The sequence below is a fragment of the Rhipicephalus microplus genome, chromosome 6 (genome assembly GCF_043290135.1).
Source record: "Rhipicephalus microplus isolate Deutch F79 chromosome 6, USDA_Rmic, whole genome shotgun sequence".
NCBI classification, from domain to species: domain Eukaryota; kingdom Metazoa; phylum Arthropoda; class Arachnida; order Ixodida; family Ixodidae; genus Rhipicephalus; species Rhipicephalus microplus.
In genome coordinates, this window is record NC_134705.1 from 111,350,035 (window position 1) to 111,373,998 (window position 23,964).

A 23,964-nucleotide genomic window follows, 5' to 3' on the forward strand; every position below is an offset into this window, starting at 1 on the left:
GGCAACAAACGCCGGTCTTCCCCGACGTTCACCTAACCATGTCAGACCATTCTAAACGAACAACCAGCCTGGTCACAATCTTGGTCACAACAGTATGCGTGAAAGAATCCACTATTGCTACACTGCATGGCGACAACTGCAAACTCCGCGCAATGGGGTCAGATGTCACGTCATCTGCCATAGGTTTGAAAAAAGGTGGCCTCCTCCCCCTCAATACTGTGCCTGCCTCCATTGTCACCGCGCCTTTTAGTTACTAAATATTTTTGGGCCACTCCTGACGTCAACTTTGGACGGCGGATTCGCATATAATATCCTTGCTTGAAAAGGCATGATAATTTCGAAGTTGAAAGTATTTTCGGAGAAATATGACGTAATAAACCCAACGCTCCGCAACTAGCGCATACACCTGCTGCATCCTTAGATTAACTATGGCAGCACAGTTATAACGTCAAAATAACCGAATGCATAAGAAACCAAGTTAAAAGGCAGCTTATAACTCGGCGTTGCACTGAGGTGAGAAAGTTTGCAGGCAGAATATGAAAGTTGCCAGTTCAAGGTATACAACATTTTGAAACTGTCGGGAGAGATTTGTCCTACATACAGCCGACTTGAAAAAAAAAAAAGACCGATGCAGCTTATCAACCTGCTTGCATTTTGCACCACAGCGACGTAAGAGCATCAGCGCGCGCACACACACACTCACGCACACACACACGCGCCCACACTATTGAAAATTAGGAAAATCTGGCTTCGAAGTCCGAACCCGGATACAGCAACGAGGCACGCCGTTACAGAAGACTCCCACCAAACTTTTGACCAGCAGGACATATTTATGATGCGTCTAAATCTATATGTAAGCGGATGTATGTTGCATTTTGATCCTTCCCATGTACGGAAATCAAACCCGCGTCCCCTGTTCTAGCTGAGGCGTTTGCCACTCAGCTAGAACGACTGGTATCATATACACGAAAACAATGTAATACTGGATAGTTGCATATATACCCACACCTATAGCGGGCCGGTATATACCATACAAAAGAAAAACAATGAAATACTCGACAGTTATACGCAGTATTGCGTGTACATACATTTTAGAAGACAGCCACGGACTCATCGTAGCCAAAATCTCGTCCGCGGTGTCGCGCAGTATCACACGATAAAGCACACCGCGCGCGGAGCAACAAAAACACGGAAGGCGATATACACCGCGGGTGAACTCCTCCAACGAGGCGCGCACTTCTCGAAGCACACACAAACGCAGATACACGTGCGTCCCGCACAGTCGTCGCTAACAAAATAACGCAATCAAAGAGAGGATCTTTTTTCTCGCGACGAGCAAGCGTCACGCGCGAACGCAAGGACGCGCACTCATGTACACAAACGCGCACAAACACACACACCACGACAGGCGCATATATCTTATCTGCCACAAGACTACATCCCTCCTCATACGCGCGCACACAGGGGAGGGGATCTCTCTATATCTTTCTATTTTCCCGCGCCACCACAATCTCTCGCGTTCCCACGATGACATTTGGCATATAACTGGCCAGAGAGTTTCGCAGGAAAGGCCTCCCACCGCTATATAGCAGCGCCGCGTTTTTGCGCGAAATTGTGACACACGGAGCGAGCGAGAGAGCGTATTATTTTCGCGCGCCAAACTCGTCGCAGCACGAAATTCCGGCGCTGTATTTTCGATCAAGACCCATTGTCTATACCGGCCGCGGCGTCGCCGCATTTCGACGGAGGCGAAACGCTTCAGAGGTCCGAGCACCGAGATTTGGACGCGCGTTAAAGAACCCCAGGTGGTCGACATTTCCGGAACCCTACGCTACAGCGCCTCTCATAATTGTACCGTGGGTTTGGGACGTAACATAGCCCAACAATTAATATGCAATTACTGTACTCGGGAAACTATAGACGAAATATACCACCTCTCAAGCGCTCCGTACTGACGCGCGGTTAGTCAGTGAAGCTGAAACGGCGGTGTTCATCGCTGTTCGCTATAAAGTCTTCCTCAATTGCATGTGGCCTACGACTGTCCATAGGTACTAAGTAGTATTGCTTGACGCTCATGTGTTTCCTTTTCAAGTTTTAGCGAATCAGCAGTGAGTAGTCACATTCGCTTGATCTCTCAGGCTCATATGAACTCTATACGAGTTTTTCGCTATAGCAGTCTATAGGACAAATTAATCAATTTCACTTATCCTACTATACAGCTTCGGGGTGTAAGGCCACTTGATGAAATGATGTGATGCCAAATAGTGACGATCATTTCACATAATGACGACACATATTTCTGCTATCTGTGACGACATGGTGTGACGTCGACACTCAGTCGGAGAAGGCCAGGCCGGCTCGTGTGCTGTTTACAATAAGCCTGTACAGTATATAACCCCAGGTCCACATTTTTCGGAGCCCACGGCGTCCCCCAACCATTGTCTCGTTTTGGGACGTAAAAAAGAAGAAAAAAAACACAGACATTATTAAGGTCAAGTGAGTTTTCAGACAGCACCTTGCAATCTCGGAAAATCTCGCGTAAGATCTCGCGGTTGAGAGCGCCAGTATAGCGGCTTAAGGGATTCCGCCTTGAAGAAAATGAAACAACGGCGCTATTGCGTATACTGCTCAAACATGCGTGCGCCGACCGTACAGATTTTTCCGGAAGCCGTCTTTCGTTTACTCCAAGCGCAGGTCCTTCAAAAAGGCGCACTTCCGCGTTCGATAGGCGTCGTCCTGTTTGCGTATGTAATACCCGTGACACACGGGCAAAAGTAAAGTACTTTGAAGTAAACCCCTTTTGTCGCCTAAGGGGACCATTTGCAGAAAGGAGTGGCGCTCATGACACACGGCACCGGACTACTGCTTTAGGCAGTGCCTCAGATGAACGCTGCAGAAAAAATGGCGCTGTTTGTGGAAGGAGCAAGATTAGAAATATTAAAAAGAATCTGCGCATGTACATCACATTCAGTGACGCCGGAGCATAAAACCGTATTTTTTTATTGTCTGGTGGCTTATAATGCGCATACCTGTAATTTTCTTTCGCTTTTTTGCGTTTTTAGCAGCAACTTAAGTTCGTCTGGCAACTATGAACAGTCGGTGTTTTGCTGTTTTTGTTTTTTGTCGTGCTGTTTACATGGCTGCGTCCAGCTGGGTCAGTGACGGCGTGCCTCGTTTCATCGTGGTCTTGCGATGTCTCAGCGCAGAGACAGAGATAAAGCGACAGTTGAGGTGGGCCTGGCTCTTGTCGCCCTCGGCTCCATCGAAGATGAGCTAAACGCTGCGAAGGCAAGAGTGATGAGCCTCAAACAAAGACTCGTCATGAACAGCTTCATTTTGACTGCTTCCGCACTGTCCCCCCGAGCCATCAACCGCGAAAGGTGGGCCTATGTGCGCAACGAACGCTGGTTCGAAGACACATTGCCGTTATTAGGTTACGGCCACTTTAAGCAGTGTTTTCGAGTGAGCCCAGCCACCTTCCGCTTCATTGTGGACAGCCTACGCCCTTCGCTAGAGAGGGTCACAACTAATATGCGCGAGTGCATTGCGGTTGAAAAGGTGGTGGCCATCGGCTTATTCAAACTGTGCTCCGTGGCAGAGGACCGAGTCGTGGCCAGTGTCTTCGGTGTCGGGCGATCGACGGTGAACGGCATTTACAAGGAGTTTTGCGAAGCCACCGTTTCTGTCTTGGAAAGCGACTGGATCAAGATGCTGAGTCCATCTGAGATGGCCGAACACATTCGGGAATTCATGGCCGTCAGTGACTTTCCCCAAGCTGTAGGAGCCCTCGACGGCTGCCACTTCCCAGTTTCGCCGCCACAAGAACATGCCACTGATTACTATAACTACAAGGGGTGGTAAGTTGATTTGGCTATTTTGGTAATTAACGTTCGCGTGTAAGGCATCGCACCTAAATATTCGAGAAATCCGCATGTGAACATGTGAAACATCCGCATGTGAACCATTCCTTGTGTGCGAATTATAAGTTACAAGCTACCTATATGACTCACAAATTGGTCTCCAGCAACGTCAGTTTCTCCCTAGAATGTGCAGCCGCGCATGTTTCTTGCAATTACAGGGATCCAATGAAGAAATCCTCGCTACAAGATTTCAAGAAAACAACAAAGTCTACTCAGAAAAAAAAAGTCTGCTCAGAAAAAAAACTTACTTGTGCATGCAAGTAAGTGTCGTCAAACGAGAAGCTTGTTGCAAATCTCATTTGAGACCTTGAAGCCGCTGAAAAACTTTCTCATAATTAGAAACATCAAATAGGAATTGGCAATAGTACCTTGCAAAAGCCGTAAAATGCTGCGAAGCGTTATAGTAACCAAGACGAGCATAAGTTGTGATCGAAATAGTTTACCCGATGTATGTACTGCTATCTAGACGTATGCGTGTATACGACTTCCACCTCTGAATGGTTTAAGCTAACGTGCCCATTTTTTCACCCTTGTGCCTTAGCAATCTGTTCATTATTTGTTCTCACCACATTGATATATTTATGTCAATATCGCTAGCATTTTTTAAACCAGAGAAGTGTTCTTACTGACTTTGACTTGTGTTAATGACTCTTGTGTTAATTTTTACAGGTACAGCATTATTCTCCTGGCGCTTGTAGACCACAAGTACCGTTTCAGGTTTATAAATGTTGGTGCCCCTGGAAGATGCCATGACTCTCATGTGTATCAAATGTCGAGCCTCTCCGGCATGGTTGAGGGACCACTTTTCAAGGCTCCAGTTGTTACAATAGGAGGCGTTGCCGTGCCACCTCTGGTGCTCTGTGACCAGGCCTTCCCACTTACACCTAACCTCATCAAGCCATTTGGACACAACACCCCACTTAGTGCAGAGCAGAAAAATTTCAATTACCACATCAGCAGAGTGAGACGTGTGGTAGAAAACGCCTTTGGAAGGCTTAAGGCAAGATTTCGCTTCACGTCGAAGAGAATGGAATGCGACATTGCAAACGCTCGCCTCGTGATTCGCGCATGCTGCGTGCTCAACAACATTTGCGAGCATTTCAGCGATGCTGTTCAGCTTCAATGGCTCCAGGAAGTGAAGCAGTCCGACTCCCAACTGCCCCAACCAGAACGTGGCAGCGATTCACAGATTGGGAATGCAGTCAGTGTGCGTTCTGCACTTGTGGACCACTTCAGCCAGAGGATGCAGACCCAGGCAGCCCGCTCCTAGAATCTTTTTGCGCTGGAATTTGTAAATAAAAAGAGTGACACTTTTTCTGCCTCATTTTTTATTGATGAAATCAACGAGGGCATTTACAAGCTTTTCTTGAAGCTGGAGGTGTTTAGATCTCAGCTCTACCTCGGCTTGCTGAGCTCGCTCCAGCTGCTCTCGTAGCATTTTTTGTTCAGCCAGCATAGCCTCTTGGAATTCGCGCGCTGCGGTCAGTGGCCGCCGTCGCTTCCTTGCTGCCCGTGCTGCCGTATTTGTTGCAGGGCTCGGAGTCGACTGCGTGGTGGGTGCAGGTGGTGGCGTCTGTTCATTTGATGTTCCTGGCACTGGCGTGCTGTTAGTTTCAGTAGCCTCGGAACTGATTCCGCTCTCCATTTCGTAGATAAGCTGCGAACATTTAAGAGAAAACAGCTACAAAGATCATACAAAAAAAAAATTGATCTGAGAGGCAGCACACCACAATCGTAACTCTTGATAATTACATTGATGAAATGAACAGCACAATTGAGGATAAACTTTCATGATGCTGGTCAACATTGACCGATGCTGCATATTCAGGCTGAGGTCATACAAATGGTATGTAGGCTTGTTTAGAATATCATTAGCAGAATTATGCGACTTGCAGCGCATGTAACCAAATGATCTGGAAGCATTGGTGCATATGCATTCAATGTGAGTGGATCACGAAACGGTAGAAGTTAGGTAAACACCAAGATATTTTTATCGTGTATCATGTTTATATTAGTGTTGTTTATATGGTACAAAAAGGTAGATGCAGTACGTTTGCGGCTAAAACAGGCAATTTTACATTCAAAAACGTTAAGCTTCATTAGACAATTACACACCAAACAGAAACAAGTTCTAGATGTCGGTGGAGGACTTGGTGATCATCGTCAGCCTTATAGAACGATAGAGAATGCAGTCACATGCGAAAATGTTCATGTGTGAGTAAATATTGCTCGGTAAGACATTAATGTACATAAGCCATGATACATATTGTATACTTTCAGGTAAATAGAAAACTTCCGCGAGTCCAATTAGTTAAAAACATCAGCTTATACAATTATACCGGTGTAAGTGCACTAGTACTTGTATTGATTGCAGGGAAAGTGCACAATGGTGATTTGTTCGTTACACACCTTCTCAACAGTGTCGCTACTGGTGTCGCAGCAGCTTTCCTCCATGAGGGACAGATCATTTATCGGCAGGCAGCCAATGAACCTCTTCAGTTCTTTATAGTATGGCCACGTTGGTGGTGAGGAGCCTGTCGTGAGCTCTCGCTCAATTTTTCTAAGAAAAAAAGATCACAGTCGCTTTTAGCTATCAAGCAACATAGGAAGGCCCCATCATATTATGACCAGCACAGAAATATAGAAATACAACCTATGCAAGCTTTTCATAATTTTGTTGCTACCTTCGCTTACAGGTGATACAATACAGCTGGCACCTAGCAACATGCTTCGTACACGACTCACGGCACCCATCTTGAAAATTCGGCCTGAGCGGTACATTGTTTGGTTACTTCTCAAGCATAAACACTCATGTGACTCGAGGCGGGGTAAAGGCTGGAACCCAGTTTCCGGCGCAGAAAGACACTTGTACCGCTTCTTACGAAGTGAACACGTTTAATTAACATATTTATATGTTTTTTTTTTTTCAAAAAAAGAGCGCAGAGACGCGCCTTCACATGACAAGAGTGTACCAGCAAAGGTCAGAGACAGCCGAGCGCACACCCGACGCGCTTATCACCAAGGGTTTTTGTGGGACGCGGACCGCGCATGGTAGGGACGCCATTATCTGTTGCCGCGCACTCGCAGGTACCGTGGAGTCCCGCGTTCCTCGATATGCGAGGTGCCCATGCATGTCGGGTTTTACAGGCCCGATCTTAACACACACTAAACAAGCAAGCAGGACGCGCGCGACAACGCGTAGCGTGAGTGACCGTCTTACCTGAATGTCTGTGTCAAGTTGTCGATTTTACTGTGAACTTGCGCCCGTGTACGGGGAATACCGGCGTCGGTGAGGCTCTCGGCAATCGCCTGGTAAACTCCACCGTTGTGCTTTTGCCCTCGCAAGGCGTCCAAATGGTCCTCCCATAGCTTTATCAGCGCCCAGGTCTCCTTTTCAGTCCACTGGACGCGCGGTTTTTTCTTCACCGACTGAGCCGACTCCATTGTACAAAATACTACGTCCCCGACACAGCAACTGCCACTGCCAACCCTAACATGATCGCGCTAGTGACGTATTGCAGGTGTTTGAGAGTATGGACAGACTATAGGTCTTCACTTTTCAACAAATCGCACTGCTGTTGAAAATGAAAACATTTTCTCAGCGCAAAAAAAATACTGACAGGGCACCGCAATGTTGCGGCACGTTTTCTTCTATTGATAAATTAGGTACACTGTATGCGAGAGTACTCCCTTCCTGCCAGAAAAGTAGATGCGGGATCTGCTTTTGCGAAAAGGATCTTTGCCGGAGAGGAGTTACTCCTTTGTCGTGTGTCACTGCGCCCGAACGCCTTTCCGAAAGATGTCCCCTTGTCTAAAGGACTTTAGGGTGCCCGTGTGTCAGGGGTATAATTCAGTTTGGGAGTCTCCCTCTCGAAGCGAAGGGAGCGCCAAACTTCGGGGCACACGAGCTGAATTCATTCGGGGTGCGAGGGTAAAAAGGAGAGTTCTATGGACTAAAGGATATGACAAACTGCCTTGCACTGGCAAGTGCAAGGCGACAGTTTTCCTTTTGTGTTTACAATATTCCCGAGCAGTAAACAAACGAATGCTCGCACGTTTTACGAGATTACCATTTTGTTTACTCGACTCGTTTACACAGACATTTTTTCCCTTTTTTGTTTGCTTTAACGACACGCGTCAAAAACGGGGGGGGGGGGGGAGAATCCGCAAGCGACATAGCGAACATATTGATTTCTTTTTTTTTTCTTTTCTTGAGATTAGAAGATTCCTTACGTAAACGCGGGGCAATTTCAACTAAAGTCCCCATCCACGTTGCGGAATATATTGCACGCGTCACAAGCGTTCAGTTCTGTAAATAAACTTAAGGTTCTTATCGTCTTGCTTCATTTTTTTAATACATCTTAGAAAGAAACAAAGAATGCTACGCACAGCCGCGCGTCAATTGGCTCGACGTAATTATACCCCAGAAAGCCCACTAATTAATGAATAGTCAAGACGGATAGTCATGAGCGAACAACTTGATTGATCGGTTTCAAAGATGTACTGGTTTATCGATCTTCATGTACGCATACATGGGCAAATTACTTTACGTGGAGGAGGCTTTCGAAGAGGATATCTGAACCTACAAGCTGCACTTCAATATGTGCAGGCTATCCAACGAATATCTCAAATAAGAACGGTAGGAACGTAGATTTGAAAATGTACAGTACCGTACACTGTTAAAAGGTACACTCCAATGATCACCTTGTCATATTGCGGGCCCCGTAACTGAAAGCAGACGTAACAGCACTGTTCGTGCACGGCATTAGTCTATTAAAGGTAATCTGAACAGTCAACCAGTCCTGTGAAAACCAAGCCACTATGCTATTGTCAGAAAGCGAAAACCGGACATGGTGCGCACGAAAGTGTTCCAGTGAACCCGTCTGTACACCAAATATCGCTGGAAGAGAGAGAGTTGGAAGGGGGAGAGAGGAGACCCTGGCGACTTCTAAGCACGCCGCATGTGACCAAAGCCCCAAGCATTTTTTTTTTTCTTTTCGGGAGTTTTTTTCCAACACTGCTACTACTTAACACCACAGTGAACTGCAAATATTACGCTCACCGCGCTGGTGTAGCGGTTACGGGGCTCAGCTGCTGACCTGAATGTCGCAGTACTTGAAAGTAACGGTACTTGAAGACAACAAAATTGCCTGCAGTACTTGAAGACAACAGAACTGAACGGCCGCCTGTGATACGCTGTACTCTGCGTCATGTCTGCATCTTTATATGCCTTGTTATCTTCCCAATGCATTCGGTAGCAAACTGGATATAGCCAGGGTAACATCCCTGCCTTCCTTGTATCGCTTTTCTTTCTGTTCTTCTTCCTTTCTTTGTTACTGTACAAGCCTCGTTATTTCCCCTCACTATTCTTGTTTAGTCTCAGTCTGAAGAAACACGGGCGCGTAAAATTAAAATACAGCTCACAATTGACGTATAGGCACGCAGATTACGCACGAGCGGCTTGTACAGCTGCCTCGCTATAAGCTCTATTAAACTTCTATTATAACTTCACCCGAACTGAAACACCCCCGAAGTGAGGGAAGGGGCTTCAGCGGGGCAAGTGCCTCCTGTACAGGCCGTATTCGCACCGGCAACAAATATAAAACGTCGTATAAAGCCCCTGCGACTAACTATGATTATGCTACCTACGATCGCCCCTTGTTTCACAGCCAATACCTTTTGGACCAATCGATCTTTTCGATTTCCTCCCATTCTATTCCCTAATTTCGCACAAGAATATCGCCTGACCTCTCCGTCTCTTTTTTATAGTTTTTTTTCCTTCCGTTCGATAAATATGGCACGCTAGCATGAACTATAGTTCGTAACTAAGGTAACAAAAGTTCTAAAATATAAAGTTCACAGAAAAGACTGTACGGGGCGTAGGCGGCGCAATTACCATATCCTGTAAGCAGAGAAGCAGAGAAAGAATAAAATTAATTAATGATTGCACTTAATTGGAAAAAAGGTGTAAGAACGAATGAAAGGAGAAGAATAACAAAGTAGACAACTCAAGAAGCAAGCGAGACAAAAAAGTAACGAAGAAAAAGAAAAGTCATAACTTATGAGACAATTAAACTTTTCTCTTTCTTCTACGAGGAATCAAAAAGGCGCGCTCAAACAGCGAATTATAACTTCTTTCTTACATACAGTCGACTATTGATGCTCGCCCCACGAACGTCTAGCTTCGTTCCAAAACATAGTTTAATTACTAAAACCCCTCACCCAAGAACGCCGCGGAAAAGTTTTAACAACAGCGGCAGCACGTTACTACTACGAACAAGATCGTTTAAACTACGCAGCTTCGCTATTATTCTCTGTCAGGAGCCTCGTTCTCGTATGGTAGCCAGCGAAAGAGAGAGAGAGAGAGAAAACAGTTTTCTATTCCGCGAAAGTCTTAACAAGGGCGCAGGAAATTGGACGACATACGTCAGCCGTCTTACGAACGCTGTTTTTTTTTTTTTCTTTCGTTAAAGTGGTTAAAGCTAGCCCCGCACCTACTGATTGGATGGGACATTATTTTCGTCTTCTAAGAGACGACCTAATTTGCCATTAGCGCTCTTTTAACTAATCCATGTCAAGTTAGGTTACTAAACAGTTCCCGTTTATTCTGTGTACGCGTTTCTCACTGTCTCTGAGAGCCATTATTTTCCCTTTTTTATATAAAAATGTTAAGCAATAATTAAAGGGGAAAGCCTCTTCTGATAACGATTATACAAAACTATCATAAAAACATAGTAATGAAGACAAAAGAAGTAGCAGAACACGTTTTTGCATTTGCGTTTTATGGAAAGGTGAAGCCTGCCATGTTTAATCGCACGCCAGCATACACGATTAATATTCGTTATTTCGTGCCATATAACAAAAGAAGTACTACATTTGTACAATACCAAGTACATGCGCAAACTTACTAAACAGTTCCCTTTGTATAAATTAGCCGCACTATTGTCATTCTCACAAGACCTCTATCAATTTTTGCGGATATCATAGTCCTGATTACGACCATGTCAACTGCCTTTTTGCCTTTCAAAATGAGGTAGGCAAGAAAAGTAAAAGTGTGTGTGTGTGTGAGGGGGAGGGGTGAAAAGGCAATAAATAGTTATTGATCACATAATATGTTATGCAAAGTATATCATTCTGTTTATCTTTTTCTTTAATATTTTCTTTTTCCCCACATCAAAACGAGTTCACTTATGTTATACAGATAACGTATGCCTGTCATCACCCCGGTTCTACCCCATCTCTCTTCCTCTCTCTCTTTTGCTGAACCGCAGGTCGCGGGATCGAATCCCGGCTGCGGCAGCTGCATTTCCGATGGAGGCGAAAATGCTCTACGCCCATGTGCTCAGATTTGGGAGCCCGTTGAACAACCCCAGGTGGTCGAAATTTCCGGAGTCCGCCACTACTGCGTCTCTCATAACCATACGGTGGGTTTGAGACGTTAAACCCCACACATCAATCAACTTCTCTTTCGCTTTTTCTGTACTTTTTTTTTAATGCCACATGCACTAAGAAACGCTTTTGTTGTGCTCCGAAGCACTGGTGAGGCACTTATTTCTGGCGTTCCGAGTATTCATAAAAAAAAAATCTTACAGATTGAAATGAAAGGTCCTGGTTCTAGCGAACAGATACGCATGATATCTACGCATAAATCTGCTTAAGATAAAGGTCAATTAAATATCGCGATAACTAACAGCATTAACCGAGTTTGCTTAAATATTGAGAGCAACTGGAGCAACTGCAGCACCTGGCGGAGCTGATGCCAACCAGGCATTTACTAAGTGACCTCCGAGATCCGGTTCAGCAGATAAATTGATATGTGGGGTTTAACGCCCCCAAACCAATGTATATTTATGAGAGAGGTCGTAATGTAGGGCTCCGGAAAGTTTGCACCCAAATCTGAGCACGCGCGGACCTAGAGATCATTTGAAACAGCAGATCAACGAGACAAAACAAAAGAAACAAAAAAAAAACGCTGCGGCACATGACCGATTGTGACTATACCAGACATCTAAACCAGAAAGATGGGAACTATTCGCGGCGAGATCGGGCTATAGGTGGCAGCACCATCCCGCGGAAGTGTGGATATGCGGTCGGCGGCGCGTATACAAATACACGCAGCGGTGCTTCGTTGCGTACGGTTTGGGCCGATTGTCGGCGGATAAAATGCATTGACTACAGTTTACTGTTAATATCTACGCTCTTCTCTACTGAATCGGTGCACGACGCCCATGCAACGTTAACATTACCCGCGAGCAAAGTGCATTCTGCCTTTCACTGGGGTGCCCCGCTGCGGTGGTCTAGTGGCTAAGGTACTCGGCTGCTGACCCGCAGGTCGCGGGTTCGAATCCCGGCTGCGGCGGCTGCATTTCCGGTGCATTTTCGTACAGCGTCTTTTTATCAACGGCGTGCCGTAAAAAATAAGTATTTTTTTGTTATCTTCACGCGGAAAACGCAGACTGATATTTGGGCTTATATTCCTCAGTGGTGGCACACGTTCAGTTTTGTTCCATAGCCTTCCCATCGTTGCCGCAGAAAGTTGTCCCCGAGTATACCATCGGGGTAACGCACCCCCCCCCCCTTCCGATAAACAAGAAAAACAAATTATTATACAGTACTATCATCATCATTAGCCTGACTACGCGCTCTGCAGGGCAAATGCCTCTCACATGTGCTGTCAATCTAACCGATCCTGTTGAGCTTCATGCCACGCAAAGCCACAAGGAACGTTAAGTACGAGGACTAGGCAAATCCATAGTATACCCTTGGCTCCCATGCTCGCTGAAGCACCATGCATCGCAGCTCCCATAGACACCAGCGCCGGAGTTCCCTCTATAGTGTACATCTAGGAAACTCTATGGCCGTTACCTCCCTCATGAATACGCCAATTAAAGGATTACAGCGTAATTAATCAATGTCTGCCTTGTCCTCCTCCGCTAAGAATGACTCGCGTCTTCCCTCGCGCGGATGCAAGGGTCGTCGGTCACAGCACGTGCACGCCATATGAGCAGGGAGAGGCCTCGCCCGGAAGCGGAAGAAAGCGACGCACGCGGTAGGCAGGCCGGGTGGGACGGCAGCCGTGTCGCATATGTATACAACACACGCATACATACACACACACGTCTATACGATAGTCGCTCAAGCCACCCGCGGCGCGTGACAACGCCCCTGCGGTCCACCGACCGACCGAGGGCGCCACGCCCGCTCTAATAGACCCGCCAAAACGAGGCAGGCGCAGCACAGACTCGCACAGCATATACAGCCGCGCTAAAAATTGTCCGCCGCCGTTGTGGCTCGGGCCAGGAGTCGCTGATTGCGGTAATTAGTCTTCAACGACAGCGCCCAGCGTAGCGCGCGCGAGCTTTTGCTCTTACATCGTGTGTGAAGCACGGTCAGCGTAACAAATATACACTTGGACCGCGGGACGCAAGTGAAAGCTCAACGTGCCAGCTGCTTCGGCAGGGCGGACTCACATTTTCCATTTCAGGCACGTTCTAAAAAGGGCGAACATCATACGCCACGCCTGTTCAACCGAATACAACCGTAAAACCACTACAAAATATAGTTTTCTCGGAACTAATAGGTCTCTAAACTATTGATGCCAAGTGTGTACGCCGTATTTATTAACGCCCGATCTTTTTTTTATATATATCACACGTTACAATTGTGGTCCCGTCACCACTCATTAAATACCTACTATACTAACGACTTGGTCGCTACCTCACGAATGCAGCGTACACTCAAGGGGGAAAAAAGGAGTATGTGTGATTCCTTCCGGAGATTCTCGTAGACTGCACACTAAAGAGACACTTTAACTCTGGTGGGTCACGGCTCTCATAAGAGAGTACAATGAAACCCCCCAAGGAGAGTTGACATTACTCATTAAAGGCAGTCATACAAAAACGTGGCAAGGCCGGACTATACAAAAAATAGTCACAACGCCTTTTTCTTTATTAGATTAATACTGTGGTTGCTGAAAGAAATTGCTAACATCCAGTTTGCAGCCTCGTACATTTTCGTCTCTCTATAGCGCCGCGTTACTTATAGGTTAATGCATTTCGATTTCCCCTATGCGTGCCATTGTTTGGCTTCGTGCGTTTGTGTAGAACAACCACATAGGATATATTTACCGACGTCTTCGCGTCTTTAGGCGGTGAAATCACCTTTGCAGGTGGTGGCAATGCCGCGACAGCTGTATTTGGTTAGCTTCGTAATCTTGGCAGCGATTACACATGCCGCGGCGTGTTACCTTTGAAGATATAACGTCGTGCACAATATAAGTAAAGCTTCGTGATTTGAATATAGGTGCGAAACTTGTACGAGATCCCCTAGGCGGCGCTATTCAACGAGACGACTCGGACGAAACGCCGATCGCGCAGATCCTTAATGGCCAGTCATGGACATGTTAGCAGTAAAAAGTAACAGTGTTACAGCTACAGTTACTGAATCCCCCAAAAAGTAACTCTGTTACAGTAACAGTGAAAAAGTAACGTCATTAGTTTTCTGTTAGTGTATAAAAATTTATTACAAAACAAATTATATATTTTAAGTGATAAAGACGTAGGAAGGCATGTAGGTAGTGAAAGTTGCATGTGATGAAACCATGGAACGACGCTGCACAGGGCAATAGTTTTGACCCAAGCAATGTGTGTGCGTGAGGGGGGGGGGGGAGGCTTCTGGAAACGTGGTTCATTTGCTACGACGCACCAGCTTGCAACAAAACAGCAGCCCGCGGCTCCATACTGAACGTTTGCAAGGACATGTGTGAGTAATGAACTGATCGACCTCCACTTATTTTAATTTTTTAATTTTTTGTCAGCGTCTACTGAGAATACGACCTGCATAAAAGGCGAAACGTTCATCACTTTGTTAATATTAGTTGTGTTAACTCGAAGTAGACCTTTCACAATCAGTTACGAAACCGTTTTAAGTGCTCCAGGCTTTCAGCAGTTTCAAGCTGCTGTTTTCTAGCCACCTGTCAAACACGACTTGCTGGAAGCCTCAGACGGAGGAATGCTCCACCGGCTCAAGGAATAGAAGCTCAAGTGACAAAAAGAATAATATATATATATATATATATATATATATATATATATATATATATATATATATATATATATATATATATATATATATATATATATATATATATATATATATATATATATTTCCTTCCCACTCCCCACACAAAAAAAAGGCCGCAGGGGGGGGGGGGGGGGGGGGAAGCAACGTGGACTTAACAGGGTGTTCAGTGGCAACACTACTGATTTACGACATGCATTTTATGAATAAACATACCCTACAGACGCACTTCACTTCCAACCAGCCCGACAGGTCTTTGTCAAATATATTTACCTTTAGACGCGTAGTATACAAGTAAACTCCGAACTCGGTCTTCTGCAGGGAAGATATTCCTCTTAGCGACCTGTTCGCTTAAACTGCGATGTGAGCCGTGGAAAGTCGAAAGGTGGGGAGGAGATTGTCAAGAAGAAAGTTCGAAAAAATGGAAAGCGTGTAACGCCGGCCTTTAACGACTGTAGCTGTTGGATGATTTTTTTTAACAAAAACAAAAGCAACTGTAACTGTATTCTTTGTTACGGTTACTCAGTAAAAAAGTAACTAGTTACAGTTACAAGTTATTGAAAAGGGTAACTAGTTACCAGTAACACGTTACTTGTAACTAGTCACTGCCCAAGACTGCTAATGGCTGCTGTCGGCTGTAACTGAAGAACGCGCAAAGTTGGCACAGTTTCCAGTGCGTAATACGGCTATACATGATGTGTGATCAAGCCAACACTAGTCAAATTGCTTGTTCATTTAACACATTTTTATTACTATTAAAGCAGCTAGGCCCACTGATATCATTTTAATGTCCCAACTTATTTTTTGGCCAAGTCCTACTTTCCTATCATCTCCTTTCGTCTGTGTTCTGAATACATCTTCCTTCCTTCTATAGGTGGAAGATAAAAACTAAAAATTTTTTAGTGCACAAAGAAGAAAGATGTCCAAACAACGTACAAATCTCACAGCTTAATATGTATAATAAATTTCTTCTTTCACTTTTGCGCAGGCACAGTGATGGGTGGGTGTACTCGTAACAACACCACACGGATCAATCCAATAACGTCGAGTGCGGCGTGAAGAGTACACGAGCATCGCTTAGACAGAGTGCCACGCGCGTTTCGCTGTTGTTCCGCCACTACGAGGGCGCAAACTGCGAGCACGCAGTGGGCGAAGTCTACGTGCTCGCGTGCATGTCGGCCGGTTATGCGCCTTCTCCGCGGTCTACGTATACGGCCTATAGGTGTGCACAGGTCTAGGTGAACACGGGCAAAATGCGGACGGGAACGCGCCAGCCCGCTCTTTCTCGAGTACGTGTGCATGCGGTTACGTCACGAGTGCCTGTACACACAATCCACGAAATGAACCCGCCGGCGCGTATGTAATTCATTTGGCGCTAAGTGTATGTATACAGTGCCTGCACACCATGTATACACCTCATCAAAACCGTCGGCGTCCCAAGCCGTTGAGAAGAGTAATTAAAAAAAAAACAGAGACACACCATGAAATGAAAAATCGGCAATGAAAGTGAGCACAAAAGTAATGTGCGCGAAGGTTTTTTTGGCCATTCATTGCCGATCCTGCGGTAGCACACCCCTGTTTGAAGAAACCACAATCATCGGAAGATATCAGGACACGCCTACTCAACCAATCAATCAATCACTCAAATCAAATTTTATTTTCGCTTCAGACAATACAGCGCATTGTCACTGCGAAAATAGGGGACCAGAGAAAAAAGCTGCGCTTGCGCAGCTTGACTAGGCTCTGGTCACCCGTACAGCAGTAGTGACAGGGCAAAACGTCTAACAAGTCTATATAGCCACAGTATATACAATGCGATTACCAAAAGTAGTTATGTAGACTACGGTGTTCTAATGAAAAAAAGACATCCATGTATGTTTTAAGTTACAATTACTTTAGTAAAACCAGCTAATGTGAATATACAAACATGAGCAGTTCTAATACATTTAAATAAACAGATCTAGTAAGGTTTTGTTAGTAAAGTTAAGAACGTCAGCATTTCTTTGTTCTAGTTCATTTAGTGTGGTTGCGAGTACATAACCAAGTTTTTCTTTCTCATAATGGGTACGCGAGAAAGGAACGTGGTATGGTGGGTGATACCTGAAAGGATAGGAAATTGTATTTGCTCGAAGATTTGCAATTTCTTCGAACAGCTGTGTTCTTCCTAATGTGGCATTTTTGTATGTTCTCAGTAGTTTATGCTTGTATATGTTGTGAACCTTCACAATTTTATGTTTGTGGAATAAAGGTTCTGTGTGTTCTAGAAACGAGACGTTTTCTATTGAACGAAGCGCTTTTTTCTGGACCAAGAATATTTGCTGTGTGTTTGATAATGTTGTGTTTCCCCATATTAGCGTGCAATAATATAGGGGAGAGTTGAAGAGCGCGAAATATAACACACTTTTAATGCTAACAGGAAAAGAGTGACGGTTTCGGCTTGGCTTAGTACACCGGCTGCTCTGCTTAATTTTGGTATTAAGGTTCTCACATGTTCATTCCTCGCGAAATCATTGCCCAGATATCGCGAAAGAAGGTTCGCCCTGCATCAGCGTGGTTTCTATCGGTTTATTGACAAAAGAATTGTCCTTTTTCGAAGAGCGCGTGTAACCATCACTTGGAAGTAATCTCGTCCAGTTTTTGTTTTTATTTTCTTTTTTTTTCTGATGTATTTCCGTACATATTTTGCTTTTGTGGTAATAAAAATTCAGTTGCTAGTCAGCGCTTGTTTGTGTCTCTTCTTTTATATCCCCGTCTTGAGTTCGCGCTGTACGCATTTCATTATGCAATACCAACTAGCCCAATTGGATTTTCACTCTAGTAAAAAAAAATCAAGACAGCTTTCACCTAGGAGTCATCCTAAGTGAATGGCACAAGGCATCATTTGAGTTGATTTAAACATACTCATTGCTTCCACGTTATTATCCTTATAACGTTCTAGTTTTCGTTATTTGCAGCGTTTTCACTACGAACGGAGTGACGGCTTACTAAGTACAAAAGCGCAGGCACAAATGTCTCGCATTCGATTGTTGTGACGCGCTCTTGCGCACCGAACCGCCCACCACAACTGTGAACTTGCCCGCTTATCCGCTATCCTAGAATACATTAGAGTCATTGCAAGCACTTTCGCAAAAGCAGACGCCGGGTGAAGAATCAAACCACCACTGAAAGGCAACGGAAGTATCCAAACAGCTCTTCATAGTGAACTACGGGCGTAAGCACATAACATTCCCTGCAGCCAGTATCTATCTGCACAACGCAATAAAGAAAAAAATAAACGGCCGAGGGTAGATTTCTGTCACATTCGATCGTACGGTGTATACATATACAGTGAAATCCGCGCGCTGACCAATCGATATCGTCCCAGTACAGCCGAGCCCGACGACCCACGCAGTCGCACAGAAGCTCACCGCGGCATGCACATAAAGAAACCACACCGACGATGCCACAACACTACGCCCGACAGTCGGCAAGAGCCACCATATACGTCACGAGACCTGAAAAAAAAAGACCCGACGGGGTGAGCGAGGGCGGCGCTATAAAATGCCGCAATACAAACGCTTTCGCTACACGAGCCGAAGCAGCAGAAGCAAACGCCGGGGTATCAGGGTCACACGCGCTCAAATTATGCAAACGCGTTTCTCTCTCTCTCTCCCTCTCTCTCTCATTCTCTGTCTCTATGGGGCACACGCGCGGGCCCGTTGCGCAAATCGCGCGACGCCGGCCAACGCAAGCGCAACAACAACAAGAACAAAAAGTCCACTCGTGCCTCCTCCACTGGAGCCTCGCCTCTTTGCTGCAGCAGCAAAACAGCCGTGTCTGAAGAACGCGGCCCTTCGCTGTTAGCAGAGGCACGAGTGACACGCTAACTGCACGCACGCGCACACACACACACACACACACACACACACACACACACACACACACACACACACACACACACACACACACACACACACACACACACACACACACACACACACACACACACACACACACACACACACACACACACACACACACACACATGCGTGGGTGGGTGGGTGGGTGGGTGTTACGAACACTCGTTGTATATACGCCGCGCAATCGCGATAATAGGGGAGCAGCAATGGACGACACGGCCGTCTCAAATGTTCGACACCAGTGCCCCCCCCCCCCTCCGCCTCTTCGGGAAAGCCGCAAAAATAAACGTCGAGTAAAAGAAGCAGGGCTGACCGCGAGGCCTGAGGAGAGAACATAGAGAGCGTGCGTGTAATAAGGTGGCCGAACATCGAACTCATCGATTAGTTATTGCCTCACGAGCCGGGCGGTCACGCGTGGTGGCTCTCATACCCGAGAACCGTTGCGTTCTTTTACCCTGGCTAAGCAACGGTTGATTGTGAAGTATACAGTGTATCGAATCACCCGCACAGTACGTAGTCTGTAGACGTTTACGACTGGACGTGGGCGAATATTTCGGAAGGATGTCCGTGCTGTCGACCTTGCCTTGGCTCTTTTGAGCGTCTTAAATGAAGTGTCAACATCTTATTCTATGCTGTCCCTCTCTCTCCACATTTAATCCACTGATCGACCGCCGTCAAGGCGTCAGCTGTTCGAGCAGTTAGATGCCTGCATTTGTATGTTTTTTTTAAGAACACCCACTTTCCTGTGCTGCTGCTGCTGCTGTTGCTCCTCCTTCTACAATTACTACTAATTATATATAACTATTATTACAAAGCCAAGATAAGACTGAGGCATGCGGACTATAATGTTGCCCCAAAGAGGCATTTTAGCAAATTTCATTGTTTCCATTTTTTTGTTTCTGCCGCCTTTCGCTAGACGACCGCCGTCGCCGAGAGTCGAAGCTGCGCCCTCCCGCTCGCTTAGCAGCACGTTCATGACAATCGACGGAGGGTCTTTCTCAGCCGTTACAAGTGGGCACGCGTGCGAGCTATGGCACAACGAAGTTAGAAACCACAATAGAGAAATCTTAATTTAGCCTAATCCGTGGGGGCTTCCAGGCTTATCGCACAGCAACATCCCTCCCCCCCCCCACCCCCCCCCACACACACGCGCGCGCGCGCGCGCGTCTATAAGATTTATGGTACGATGTGCGGGTTACCTTGGTTTTATACATATATAGCACCACTCCCGAGCAGTTGCGTTCGCATATGTTTTAAACGCAGCGCAACGCCGCTCAGACCAATGACGATATACTGTATAGGGATAAAAGATAGAACATACGGAATCATCACTGTAATGTAACGACTAGCGTAAGCTGATAATGCAAAAACGATATCGTTCTACGTCTGCCTGGTCATCCTTTCTTCATTGCCTGAGATTCCGTTCACTGTAATAAGGGTGACGGACACCGTGAGAAGGTATAGTTTATCGAACCCGCTCAACATTCCGTTTTCGGTATCCCCGTTCGAGCACGCCATTATCTCTGCCCCACAGCTTCTGGAGAAATCTGCGGTCAGATCGCACGGGGCGGTCGAGGGTTCGATTCTCGCAAGCGGCGGGAGTAATTTGCGGTTGGGCGAGCAGTCATCGCGGAGCGACTCCGAAGGCGGCGTCGTGCACACGACGACGGTGATGACGATGATGAAAGGGTTTCTTCGCATCGTTCGCTTCCTCAATTCTATAGTATACGCCGCGTGCCGCTTACGGCCTCCGGGTACCTTCTGCGCTATAGTTCTGTATAATCATTAGGATATAGCTTAACTCATTACCAGGCACCGATGCTGAGGCCTCCCGGCACGCGTAAAGGAGTGGGAGCTCATTCTACGAAGGTTTTTAGCTGGATCCGGGAGCAAGCTCCACTGCGAAGTCGCCATAACTATAAAACGGCAGAACACGTGCTTAAAAGCCCACGAGTCTCAAGCATTTTCAGCTCCATCAACAATGCGGCCTCCACGGCCAGGATTCGATCCCGCGACCTGCGGTTCACCAGCCCAGTACCTTAGCCCCTACACCACCGCGGCGGGTAATGATTTAACCCTGGATGGGATGTTGTTATGAGGCTAAGGCTATAGCCATAGATCGCTTCGAAGGCTATAGCCTTAGATGCCATCGACTCTGCACATATGTACAGACGAAACTGCGGCTTCGTGGGTGGAGTCGACCGCGCGACCTACGCGTGCTATATAACTGCGTGGAGCTCCCGTTTCCCATTACATACGCATTTCGGGAAAAAAAAAGGCAAAATGCAGCAGCCCGGAAGCGAGGCTGCCTAGGAGGGCGACAGTGTCACGGCGCAATCTGACAGATGCCGAGGTCTCGGTCGTCTCCGACACGACAGAACGCGTGACGCGGAAATAAGAAAAAACGAAAAAAAAGAAAAGTGTCATTTATACGCGTGACGGTATTAACGAAGGACGCGCCGTCGCCTCGGCATTACATCGACACGACGCCAATCCTTTCTTTCTATCTATCCGACGTACTACGAGCTAACGTGTCGTCACACTAAACAAAGAGTTCGGGAAAAGCCGCGCAGCCCCCCCCCCCCCCGGCCTTGCAAAGCGAGTAAGCCTTGGCTAAGGTGTAACGTCACCGTTCCACGCGAGGTTGAAACTGACGGCAGCGGTACATCGACGCGAGCGACGAACAGCGACGGAACGAATGCGCACGTGACAACGGGCGACAACATAATAAGCGGATGCCGACAGTGACGACACCGAATGTCGTATCGTATCCGGAGCCCTGCAGAGCGACGCAGCGCGTGCTGCAGCGTTCCAGAGATGGTTCGTTGCATGGGCGCGCCCAGCTTCGTACAATACGCGACTTGTGCTGTCGTTGCTTCGCTTGCGTCATGCGGCTAAATAGACGTAAAGGATAATTCAACCAGCTGCTACTATCTCTTTTCATTTTTTTTTTTTGCGACTGTTCTCCACTCGAAACGTACACCTTCCAGTGAACTAGTTCTGTATGTATCCTCTCTCGTTAACAGATTTAGGGTGAACTGTAAAGTAACCCGCAATAGAAAAAATGAATCCGTTATCCACCTTCCAGTGTCAGCAAATCGCACTGATTTACGATGCAGATGGAGCCCCGTTCCACAGAACAGCGACGATTAACGACGATGCAGTCTGACCTTACTACATGGTAAAACAATCGTCAAAGAATCGCTTAATTCTGGTGGCTCAGTTGTGACTGGAAAATTGTTTATTTTGAAAACGCCATCTCTATTTATTTCTTGCAGAAAATGCTCTCAGTGTTACGAAAACCAGCGGTTTTCTCAATCTCGACTTCATTCACCCACACTGGCACGCATCTATACACGTCAACCTGACGTCACGCAAGTTAGAAGCGCCTTCTGACATTTCTGTCATTTCTCGCGTCGCGAGAAAGGCACCTGGCTACTCTGAGGATTGACACGTAGTCTCTCCTTTTAATACCGAACGCGATTCACTGCCATTATTCGACCATTAACGATTGGTCATACAGTATAGACGCAGTCGGCAAGGAAAACTTCAAAATTCCAACCAAGCCGCTCACGACGCCACGGCCGCACACATTCATCTCGAAGGATTAAAACTCTCAAGTTTTCGAGAAACCACAAACTTTATTGAGCGCCACATCTAGACAGCGTAACACGGTGCTTGCGAGTAAAAATCACAGGTCTTCGTTGAATACAAACGATTACGGTCAGCAGAATTCACAGATAAACTTCCATGCGTCCCAGCGATGACATTCAATATCATGATATAAACGGATGAAGTGCAGCGAATTTCGGAAAGTCCAAACGTCATCGTTGAGCGCTGCCGAGGACGTTTCCAGAAGCGCTGCAGAACGACGTTGAAGGCGTACTTCAGAAGGCGTAACTCCCTCAGATCGCGATTTCCTGGAGAAGAAGAAGAGAAAAGAAGTAACAAGTAAGTATTTGTTCGTTTCGTTACTTTTGAGTAGAACTGCTTGAATGGTCCTATATTTACGTGCTGTGCTACCTGTCGCAGACTGCACGCATAAAGGTTAGGCGAGAAAGGTGTTTGCGAAGAGCCTGGTTTAACGATGCGTCGCCAAGCTTCATAAAAAAGAAAGTGAGCTCTGTGCGTTTACGTTTCAAGCTCTGCCGTAAACAGATTTGCTGGACCCACTCGTTTATGAACAACCCACTCATTCATCGAAGGAGCTCACCCTTCGCACATCTTATCGAACATATATTATTCAAATATTGTATTCCTACATGTATAGGGAGTCTTAGAGCACTCAAAGTTATAATAATCGCGTCGTGCATATTATTATAAACTCACAGCACCTATTAAAGTCACGAGAACATTTAAAAATAATGCCGGTTAGTGGAAGGGTATCATACATTGCGTGGCAGAAGCTCATAATCTCGCCAGGCGTCAAAACATGCGATCTCAGCCAAGTATGGTTGTTTCAAATGGACACTAAACAGCAACAACGACTTGGTTTAAAGTGACTAGCAAAACTCTGAGAAATCGAATGCCATACGTTTCACTGTCATCAGTATTAAATTTCACGTCGTACCTCCGCAAGTGACGTCTAAAATTTAAAAACGTATTTTTTGTACTTTCGCGACATTGGATCGACGAAACTTTCCGAGACTCCGTGCGCCATGTCTATGACACCTATAGGGGCCGATGTACTTCATTTTTGTAGATCGCAAGGTACGTGAGACCTAGTAGACGCCTCAAAAATCTATGATGTCACGGTGTTTGGCGCTGGAATGCCAATGTGGCGTCTCCACCCGCATTCTCTTTTTCACGTGTTTTCTCGCTCAGCGAATGCCGTGTCGCGGTAAAAGTTGCGTTTTCGGAATCGCACTTTACTAATAAGTGAGAAATCATTTTGCTCTATGATGTTTCTCTAAAGGCCTACCCATTACAAAGCGCTCACACATATCAATCATCATCAGCAGCAGCATCAACAATGTGAACAACAACGTAGGTTTACGTCTACGGACGCGTCCACGGACCCCTCGCTGATTCGCGGAAGGAATAATTATGGCTATAATGCTCACTTA

The 23,964-nt window shown here is 46.2% G+C and overlaps 4 protein-coding genes across 6 annotated transcripts in view; 1 reads left to right on the forward strand and 3 right to left on the reverse strand.

Moving 5' to 3' along the window:
• The window catches only part of Pli (E3 ubiquitin-protein ligase pellino), a 143,443-nt gene that overhangs the window by 74,491 nt on the left and 44,988 nt on the right, over positions 1-23,964 (reverse strand). Inside the window, exon 1 of one of the 3 annotated variants that reach the window (XM_075866419.1) lies at positions 1,089-1,303. The exons of the other annotated variants lie outside the window; for them this stretch is intronic. Within the exon in view, the coding sequence (XP_075722534.1) occupies positions 1,089-1,114 (26 nt within the window). The 5' untranslated portion in view covers positions 1,115-1,303. Of the gene's footprint in view, positions 1-1,088; positions 1,304-23,964 lie in introns of those variants that run through there. 3 annotated transcript variants of the gene reach the window in all.
• Positions 2,790-5,234, forward strand: LOC119167348 (uncharacterized). The gene is made up of 2 exons (XM_037418813.2): positions 2,790-3,857; positions 4,590-5,234. Exons 1-2 carry the CDS (start codon positions 3,193-3,195, stop codon positions 5,188-5,190), a joined length of 1,266 nt encoding a protein of 421 aa, XP_037274710.2. The 5' UTR covers positions 2,790-3,192; the 3' UTR covers positions 5,191-5,234.
• LOC119167349 (uncharacterized) lies at positions 5,242-8,046 on the reverse strand. The gene is made up of 3 exons (XM_075866416.1): positions 7,141-8,046; positions 6,330-6,480; positions 5,242-5,577 (listed from the first exon to the last, which is right to left on the reverse strand). The coding sequence occupies exons 1-3, from the start codon at positions 7,362-7,364 to the stop codon at positions 5,242-5,244; spliced, it is 711 nt and encodes a 236-aa protein (XP_075722531.1). The 5' UTR covers positions 7,365-8,046.
• The window catches only part of LOC142765137 (uncharacterized), a 33,113-nt gene continuing 31,668 nt past the window's right edge, over positions 22,520-23,964 (reverse strand). Inside the window, exon 4 of the mRNA XM_075865708.1 lies at positions 22,520-22,818. The gene's annotated coding sequence lies outside the window, so the exon portion shown is untranslated. The remainder of the gene's footprint in view (positions 22,819-23,964) is intronic.